This window comes from Leuciscus leuciscus (genome assembly GCF_965113295.1).
Source record: "Leuciscus leuciscus genome assembly, chromosome: 19".
NCBI lineage: Eukaryota > Metazoa > Chordata > Actinopteri > Cypriniformes > Leuciscidae > Leuciscus > Leuciscus leuciscus.
In genome coordinates this window covers 8,723,763-8,733,690 of record NC_138743.1, presented here as the reverse complement: position 1 = coordinate 8,733,690, position 9,928 = coordinate 8,723,763, and the positions used below count along the sequence as shown (strand labels likewise).

The 9,928-nt window shown below is 36.6% G+C and overlaps 1 protein-coding gene across 1 annotated transcript in view; it reads right to left on the bottom strand.

The window, feature by feature from the left end:
- dcbld1 (discoidin, CUB and LCCL domain containing 1) overlaps nucleotides 1-9,928 on the bottom strand; it is a 33,273-nt gene that overhangs the window by 4,915 nt on the left and 18,430 nt on the right. The window contains exons 8-14 of the mRNA XM_082147045.1: nucleotides 8,092-8,280; nucleotides 5,168-5,289; nucleotides 3,768-3,924; nucleotides 3,594-3,686; nucleotides 2,961-3,045; nucleotides 1,906-1,955; nucleotides 865-984 (exon numbers count right to left, since the gene is read on the bottom strand). Of these exons, the coding sequence (XP_082003171.1) occupies nucleotides 865-984; nucleotides 1,906-1,955; nucleotides 2,961-3,045; nucleotides 3,594-3,686; nucleotides 3,768-3,924; nucleotides 5,168-5,289; nucleotides 8,092-8,280 (816 nt within the window). The remainder of the gene's footprint in view (nucleotides 1-864; nucleotides 985-1,905; nucleotides 1,956-2,960; nucleotides 3,046-3,593; nucleotides 3,687-3,767; nucleotides 3,925-5,167; nucleotides 5,290-8,091; nucleotides 8,281-9,928) is intronic.

The window sequence follows — 9,928 nt, the reverse complement described above, 5'->3', positions numbered from 1 at the left end:
CTGTTACAACTATTTCAATAAGGTTTTTTTACTCCCTTGGCACATTGGAGGATGAAAAATGGCCTCACAAGTTGAACTCCTTTATAATCAGTCAATAAAAAACTCAGCTTGAGAAAGTGTGCCGTCTCCTCTCAGACTTCAGCTGCGGCCAGAAAAATGAACACTCTTTTGAGTCCATATTTCCTATTGAACACAATATCCTAACAGAGCATGACAAGCAATAAAACAAATCAATATATTATATCTCTTTTATGTTAAATAATTTTGCTCAGATTATGACAAGCAAACTGTGCTATGAGATATTTTATTGGTCACTTGGGTTCTATAACAGTCCCATCTCAGATGCTTGTTGGGGAGTATTTAACATTTAACTATATAAGCTTTCCATTTATGTATGGTTTATTATGATAGGACAATATCTGCCCGAGATACAACTATTTGAAAAACTGGAATCTGAGGGTGCAAAAAAAAAAAAAAAACGAAACATTGAGAAAATCTCCTTTAAAGTTGTCCATTTATTTTCGCGATTGTGCTGCATTCACTCACAAAAATAAATGTTTTATATATTTACGGTTGGAAATTTACAAAATATCTTCATGGAACATGATCTTTACTTAATATCCTAATAATTTTTGCCATAAAAGAAAAAGCGATAATTTTGATCCATACAATGTATTGTTGGCTATTGCCACAAATATACCCGTGCGACATGTGACTGGTTTTGTGATCCAGGGTCACAAATGTGCAACAGTCTTCCAGCAGCTTCCTCAACACGTGTCCGATCATCAGCGAGGACAGAGAACATGCTTGATAATGGATGGGACACTGTGTAAGAAACTAAATCAAAATTCGGTCAATCTTTACCTGCCATTTCCCTGGTTACCAGGTCCAGCTTCTGGATGGGCTCTTTCTCAGAGCTGTATTTGATGGTGAACTCTGTGGACTGGTGTCTGGCGAACGGCTGTTTTATCTGTCTCCAACAGCCTGTAGACAAGAATCATTTATCTGTCAGCCAGTCTCTGAAAGATGGTTTTATCTCAGAGCGAGTCAAGCAGCTAAGCCTTAAATTATACATGTCTGAAAGGGCAGAACACAACATATATATTGGGAAGGGATCCGTCATGGTGACTAAGAAAATTTTTTAAGACTTGGAGAATAATAGAGGTTAAAAAACATATGGTGCAGTCAGGTTTTATTAATGCAAAGGTGAGCATTGCATGATTTTCTACATTTTATGTTATTCTGAAACCAATGTTAAAGGAAAAGTTCACCCAACAACTAATATTTTCGACATTATTTCCTCACCTTCAAGCTGTTATAAATCTGGTGCCGGTTGCATAAACATAGCCATTATGTTAAGACAGTGTCTTAAGTTCAAGTATGACCCATTCGCAGTTAGTCAGGGGCAGTCAGTCTTAGTTTTCGGTGTCAAATTAGGCAAATCTACGTTTTTATGTAACTGATTCAAAAAAGCTATGAACAGTCTTAAAGAAAATAAATTGATGTCTAACTTGTAAGACTAGTCTTAGAGGTTTATGCAACCTGATGCTGTACGACTATTTCTTGGGTGGAACACAAAACGAGAGATTTACGAAAACGTTTAAGCTGCTCTTTTTCATACAACTAAAAAAATATGTGGAGACCAGTGGCTCCAAAAACAAAAGCACCATAAAAGCAGCCCATGTGCTCTATTCCAGATCTTCTGAAGTTATTTGATAGCTTTATTTGAAAACAAACATATAATCATAGATGATCACAACAAACAAAGTCTGTTTGATATACAAAGCTATCATACAGTTCGATAAGCACAAAATTGTATGGAAAACAGCAGTTTAAAATTTTCTAATTTTGGATGAAATATTCCTTTAAGTGTTCCAGCCAGTTGAGTTAAAGCGAATGTTTTACCTGTATGATGCGTCTCTGCAGAGCCGTACGTGTTCTCCTTTGTCTTCTTACTGTGGGACAGTGAAAAACATCAGCGTCAGAGACACAGGTGGCAGATTCTAGAGTCTCTCACCACCTTCATCACTCTTAAACAAGAGAAGATGCCTTACTATTCCCTTGAAACATGTCCATAAGAGGTTTTCATTCATCCATCCTCATTTCCCCACAATGCCCCTGTCCCTGAGCTCTCTCTCGGGAGACTAATGCAGCTGGCACATCTCCTGACACTGACCTTTGACCCTCAACCCTCAGTCTCCCCATTCTTTACGGATCTAAATATCGCTGCAATGTGTTGCTGTGGAATCACAACATGCTCACTCATATCAGCTTACACTCGCTCTTTTATTGACACCAGTGGCTGTGGAATCTATTAGGGCAGGCTGGGAATCACTGGTGTGTGCACATACGCGATGCCGAGACTGTCTGTTGTGTTTGATAACAGGACTAGTAACAGACGGTAACTGAACTGAGATAAGCCTGCCGTGCTCCAATAAATCTTAACATATCGGACCCTACCTCCCTCTCAAGTCAGACACAACGCGGAAAATACCGACAAAATAGTCATAACTTTCATCATTAGGTCAGTTTTGATTTCAGGTTGACTTTAAAGAACATTTTACTTTGTGTATGCACATTTCTGGTCTTACTGTGCACACATTTTTTTGTAAACTTGTTGACGCAGGTAGATCATAACAGAGGTCATTTACATCCCGAAAGCCTTAAAAAGCCATGTAGATGCATGCACAATTCTGCGGAGATGACGAGTCAGCATCGTCAACTTCATCACTGCAGCCGAAAACACAAGTTCAATAATAAATTATTAAACTGTTAAGAGAGTCTCCCTGCTGTTTTTTCACGACACATTCATAATAATGACTTTTGCCGATGCGCTGTGGCAAGCTTTATACGTGCACTTGAGCACTGATTAGGATATGTAGGCAATTAAAGGCTCATTATTATCCCTAGAAAATATAAACAAATATGGCAACTAAAAATAAACTATAAAATTGACTTACTTGTATAGCATTTTAACCAAGCAGATTCCCACCAGGATCAGGACCACAAGAAGAATGGTGGGCACAATTATCACAACCAAATTAACTAAAAAGAGAAGAAAATATGAGATGTACAAGTCAGAGATGAGGAAGAAAAACAAAAACAAAATGATCCTTTGTATAAAATATGATAGAACAAAAGAATAGAATGAAAGCTACAACAAAACAGTACAAATATAAAAATTAAGATATTCTATTATAGTTTTTGTTAATATTTTGAATAAGAATTTAAAGTTTCTGTTTTCATTTTAATTGTAGTTCATTTTAGTAATTGTAGTTTTGTAAAAGTATGTCTAGATTTTCTTTAAGTTTATTATTTTAGTACTTTAACTTAAATAAAAATGAGAAATGTTGCCTCGACAATGAGCTGAAATAAAATAAGTTAATATTTTTGATGATGTGTTTACGGGTTTAGTCAACGATAATATCCCTGAGGTAGATAAGGGCAACCAATATACTGAGAGAAAAAAAATAGTGGAAATTTGAATAAGGTTAGGGAGGAAATATGGCACATTCTCAGACATTTGTCCAGTACTTCTGTAACATAATCTGTATTAATTAATGAGTGATTAGTGTGCGTTCTTAAAACCGTACCAAGATTAGCCTGAGAGGGCACTGGTTTGGTCATGTCATTGAGAATGGGCTGTGTAGGCTGGGCGTCCTGTGTCACCGGAGACGACGAATTCACTACATGAGGAAAAACTGAGGTTTAGTGCACATTTAATATGAATAATGAAATTGTAAAGCCTTTATGTGTCTGGCACGCACCTGGGATGGGTTTAACATAAGGACAGCCCAGTAGCTGCACTCTCATGGCAATTATTCTGTGCCACTGTTGAGGTACGACACGAATGCTTCGTGCCACGATGGAGGGATGGAAGGTGTTGCGTGTTTGGTGGAGGCTGTCAGTATTTCCTTCAAAAATCTAAGGTGAAATACAACACTGCAACATTAAAAACGTGAATGATACACACTGTAGAACTGCACGATTCTGGAGAAATTAAGAATCGCGCTTTTTTTGGGGTTTCAAACAGAGATCAAGATCCTCCTAAGATTCTGACAAGACGACTAAACAAAATAACATGTAAATTAGGTTCTGACAAATGTTAATTGCTGCAGTCTATTTAAAATGAATAAATGAATGATTCAATGACTCACTCATAAATACTTCATTGTTTCATTACTAAATGAATCAGGGTTTCCTGAATCTCTTTTTTGAATGATTCAATTACTGTTTGTCGCCACCTGGTGGCAAAACGATGTAATCGATACAATCCTTATTTGAAGCGCCATCAATGTTACTTTCAAAAGATGATTTGCTCTTTTATGATCTCTTCCATACACCGTGTTTATATCTGAACTATAAACATTTATCCCAGTTCTTCTGTGATAATATGAATATTCGTAACAGAAATAACTATACTGTGTGGTTGAAAAGCTGTTTCATACATAAACATGATATCTCCTCTCTCTAGCTCAGCGCAGGCGCAGATCTGAATGTTCAGGTGTGATTTTGTTAGTTTTAATAGACCCAGGCGAATCGTTGTCGTTTAGGAATGAATTGCGTGGATGTTTGAATCGAAATCGTGATCTTTTGAACGATAACTCGTACAGCTCTAATACACAGACAGTTAAAAGAAAAATCTAAATTGACATTATTGACTCTTAAAGGGATAGTTCACCCAAAAATGAAAATTCTGTCATCATTTACTCACCCTCAATTTATTTTTTCTGCTGAACACAAAAGAAGATATTTTGAAAAATGTCTGTAACCAAACAGCTGATGGACCCCATTGACTTCCATAGTAGGAAAAAAAAATACTATGGAAGTCAATGGGGTCCATCAACTGTTTGGTTACAGACATTTTTCAAAATATCTTCTTTTGTGTTCAGCAGAAAAAAGAAATTCATACAGGTTTGAAACAACTTGAGGGTGAGCAAATGATGACAGAATTTTCATTTTTGGGTGAACTCAAATTCATTGTGATTCATTAGTGTTCTTTATTCAAAAGAAAATTCATAATTTTTTTGCAGCTGAAGTAATATTTTTGATTCCATTTGGCCAGGGATACACATTATGCAATTATATATACATTTCCTTTCCAAGTACGCCATTTACGGTTATATTGAATGTATGATGATGGAGTGATACAAAGACAAAGTCTTACCATATCATCAGAGTTATTGTACTGGACAAATGTCCGCCAGCGGTTCCTCTCCTTGTACTCGATCTTGTAGTTTTTCACAAAATATTCGATGTTTGCGATGGTCAAGCCTGTTGTCAGAATGCCTATGAAACAAAAACATGACCCGGAATTATTTCATTTGAAAAGCACAAATGAAATTTTTCTAGTCACACAGCATTTCTCCTCAAATGCTCCAGAGGTCATTCTCCTGATACAGTGATGCAAGCGCTCAGCCAGCTGAGGAATGTGACAGCATGTAGGCTAAAGACTTCGCTTCAGAGTGCGGCCCATCATCTGCATCACAGTGGAGACCTGCGGTCGGCCTCTTTCAGCTACAAAACACATTCCTGAGGGAAACATGTTCCCAGCAGACACAGAAACACCAACTGAAGACCCCGAGCTCTGTTATTACTTCCTAACATGAACTACATCACAGACGCGAGGACACCACCGTGATCATAAGAGCAATTCAAAGTGTGAAGTTGTGAGATTGAAGTGTGATGACATGAAAGTTGAGAAAGGAAGTTACTCATCATCAGAGAAAAGCTTGAAGAGTTCAAAGAGATTATAGTCACTATATAAAGAAGCAAAGGTAAAAGGATCAAAGCTACAAAATGAAAGAACCATTTTTAAGACAGTGATGCCCCTTTCTTGTGGTCAAAGAGGAATATACTGAAAACTAAACAAGCAGTTAAAGTGGAGTATAAAATGCATAATTGCGTTTCTAAATTGTAATTCTCCCACTTCCTTGTGAAAAACAAGCACTCAAGATCAGACATTCGACGCTGGTGAGAAATATCAATTGATGTCATTTCTAAAATGGCACCTACTAAAAGCAACATTCCATTGGTTGTTTTGGAGAATTACAAGTTGTCTGGAATACAGCATGACTGAAGCGTTTTGTGTTGGGAAGTGGGATCATTTCAGTATATCCCATTCCAAATACCAGTATTATCACCAAAATCCTGCAGATTTAGTAATCCTCAATACCACTGCAAAACGAATTACTAACTATTATACGTACAGTATATCCAACTTGCACACTACACAATACACACTACTGGTCACAAAGTTTGGGGTTGGTAAGATTAATGTTTTTGAAATAAATCCCTTATGCTCACCAAGCATTTATTTATTTGATCAAAAATGCAGTAAAATTGTTAAATTGATTTTAAATATATTTTAAAATATAATTTATTCCCGTGATGGCAAAGCTGAATTTTCAGCATCATTACTCCAGTCTTCAGTGTCACATGATCCCTCAGAAATCATTCTAATATGCTGATTTGGTGAAATATTTCTCATTATTATCAATATATTTTTTGGAACCCATGATCTTTTTTTTTTTCAGGATTCTTTGATGAATAGAAAGTTCAAAAGAACAGCATTTACTTGAAATAGAAATCTTTTGTAACATTTTAAATGTCTTTACTGTCACATCCTTGCTGAGTAATATAATTAGTAATAATTTCTTTCAAAAGAAAAAAAAATGATAAAAATCTTACCAACCCCAAACTTTTGAATGACACTGTACATTACAGTAATTTTACCATGTTCAAGGGTGGTCCTAATAGCTCCCCTTATTTATGGTAAAATGGCTTTTTGTGGCTCATTGCTTTCATTTACCGTACTCTCTACAGCAATGTATTTATCTTGAGAAAAAAAAAAAACATGAATTTTTCATGCTTGTTGACAAAAGCTCTCTTAGAAAGCATCGTGTGAATGCAGAGCGGTGACCCCACATATAAAGACATGCTTTTTCACTAGTTTTATTTAGCCTCACAAATGTACGCCATCGCCACAATGATAACAGTGCTTCCTCTTTTAAGATGGGCCGGTTTCACTCAGGGTCATCATGTCCGAAAGCGCAGATTCCCTACAGGACACAAAGTGAGCATTCTTTTGCTCCTTGAGCTGTATGAAATTAACTCGGTTGTGCTGTCTACAAACAGTCATGCTCAAAATAAACGCATGTCCGGCGTGTTCCTAAATTTAAATGTGCTTTTGTAAGAGTGTTTGTATGTGTGATGAATGGACACAGAGAGGGCCTTTCTGCTTTTATGCAATACCAGGAACTGTTATGCAGATACCAGTTAGTTGTTGGGGGGGGGGGGGGGTTGTCGGCGCTCATGTGCTCCGGGTGTGTAATGCTCCTCGGCGCTCCAGAGCCGATCACGAGAAAGACCTTTTGTGTGGATAATTACACCACTTAACACCCTCTGGAAACATTGGGTCTTTCGGAAATGTTTGTGTGTGTGTTGGGATCTGAAGGTGTGTTCAGGCCATGTCGTAATTATGGAAATTATGAGATTCTGACTAAAAAAGCGCTCACATCCTCACTTAACTCTTTCCCCACCATTCAGGTGTTAGGTAGAGCTGGGCAATATGGACAAAAGTATTATCACAATTATTTTCCATATCATACAATATCAATATTTATGCATAAAGGACCCGGAATGCATAAAGCTAGAAATTTAATTTTTTTAAAGCAGAGACTCTGTTCTTTCTTTTTGATATATTGACTATACGTGATATATTGACGCTGACGGGCAACTTTTTTAGTAAATGCTGGTGAGGACAAAGTTAATTTGAATTTTGGAGAGCTCCGACTTGTACCACGTGACCGCTGTACCACCTGACCACTGTAGAACGTCACGGGTTGTCATCTCGTAATTAATTATGACATGGTGTGAATGCAGAATTATAGCATTATATTTCTATCTGAATTACAGACAGCCTATTCAATTACGTGCATTTCGTGCACATTCAATTACGTCCCATCATGCAAGAAAACCAAACCTGCACATTGAGGAGGTGTCAAAGAGGAAACTGGCACAGTCAGGTGACCCATAGACGATCTCATAAATAAGTAAATGAGATCAGGTTATGAAAGTTACAAGTATTACCTGTGATCCTCCTCTTTTCTCCAAGATCAATCTGTAGCCACTGTGGTTGGTTATGGTTGAGGTCATCAGAGATACCCCGTTGGGTGCTGCTAGGGGACCAGTCGACTTCAGACCCATCGGAGGAGATGTTGTGTGATGACAAGCTTGTAGAAGAGCCCACTGGATGAAGAACTGTCTGTTGGCTGCAATCTGTAGGAGAGAGAGAGAGAGCACTGTAGTCAAGAACACATTTCAAATTAAGCATTTACACTATTTTTCAAAAGTTTGGGGTCTATAAGATTTTTTTGAAAGAAATGAACAATTCTATTTATCAAGGATGCATTAAATTGATCAAAAGTGACAGTAAAAGACATTTATAATGTTACAAACATTTTCTATTTGAAATGCTGTTCAAATAAATGCTGTTTAAACATTCTATTATACATCAACGATTCCTGAAAAAATTATGTTTCCAGAAGAAAAAATATTGAGCAGCACAACCGTTTTTAACATTGATGATAATAATAATAATAATAATTTTTTCTTGAGCAGCATTTTAGAATGATTTCTGAAGGATCATGTGACACTGAAGACTGGAGTAACAATGCTAAAAATTCAGCTTTGCATCACAGGAATAAATTACATTTTAAAATATATTTAAATAGAAACCAGTTACTTTAAAAAAACAATTTTACTGTATTTTTGATCCAAAAAATGCATAAAAAATTGTTAGCCTAAAAGACTTCTTTCCAAAACATAAAAAAAAAAAAAAAAAAAAAAAAAAAAAACTTTTGAATGGTAGTGTAAGTGTCATATCTTGGTGATGGTAACATGTTAATGAATTACAAACAAAAACCTTTAATAATAAAAGACAAAAACAAACAAACAAAAATACATTAAGAACATGAAAAGAGTCATGTTAGTTATAGTCGTGTCTAGTGCTTTCTTTTGACATAATAAAACGCACATGTGGAGCAAAAACTCAGTTACGTGTACATTGACTCAACAGGAAGCTCTGAGCTCTTAAAATACCCACCATGTGTACAGTTAAATGGAGACGTATGTGCTATGAACAACAATATTACAATAAAAGAGGGGGGAAGGCTCCCACTTCCTTTAAAGAGAGAAAAACAGGGCCAATACATCCTGTTGCTTAACCCTGATTTGGCTAACACTATCACATTCCACACATTTAGCATATGTGGGCAGATGAAACTCAGGAAGAGGACAAGGAGAATCCCAGCAGGAGGTCGGAAAAGATCCTCCGATTGAAGTTTCTGCATACTCATAGGTACAGTGGGATCCAAAAGTCTATGAACACTAGAGAAAATGCTTCTGTTTTTCTTTTCAAATGTTTTAATTCTTTTTTATTATAACCTAGAAATAGAAAGGAAACTTAAATATTGTATAAGAGGCCTAATATCAATGTTTCTTTGTTCAAAATTCTAAAACTCTTTACTTCCATTTTTAAACAGGATTTTCAATCTCAGAATTTCAAGTTTCTCAACTTCACTTTGAGTGTTTAGTAAGACGTATAACGTCATAAAATTGATACCTCAGCTCCCTTGTCACATACTTTTTGTGAGTGTTAGCATCTAGCTAGGGGGTTAGTGAGGGTAGGGTAGCAGTCATTGCTGGGTGCACGGCTGTGCTTTAAGATAATTGGATTAATGGGAATCAATTGATACGCATCGACTGGTGTCCACACATCTATCAACTCCTGTCATCAGGAACTCATGCAATTCATCAACAATGCACACTGAACACAGGTCCGCTTCTGACCAGAAGAGATTAGGGTGGGGTCACATCGATCAGAAAAGATACTTCCATAAATCTATAACAACAACTGACTAAAGCT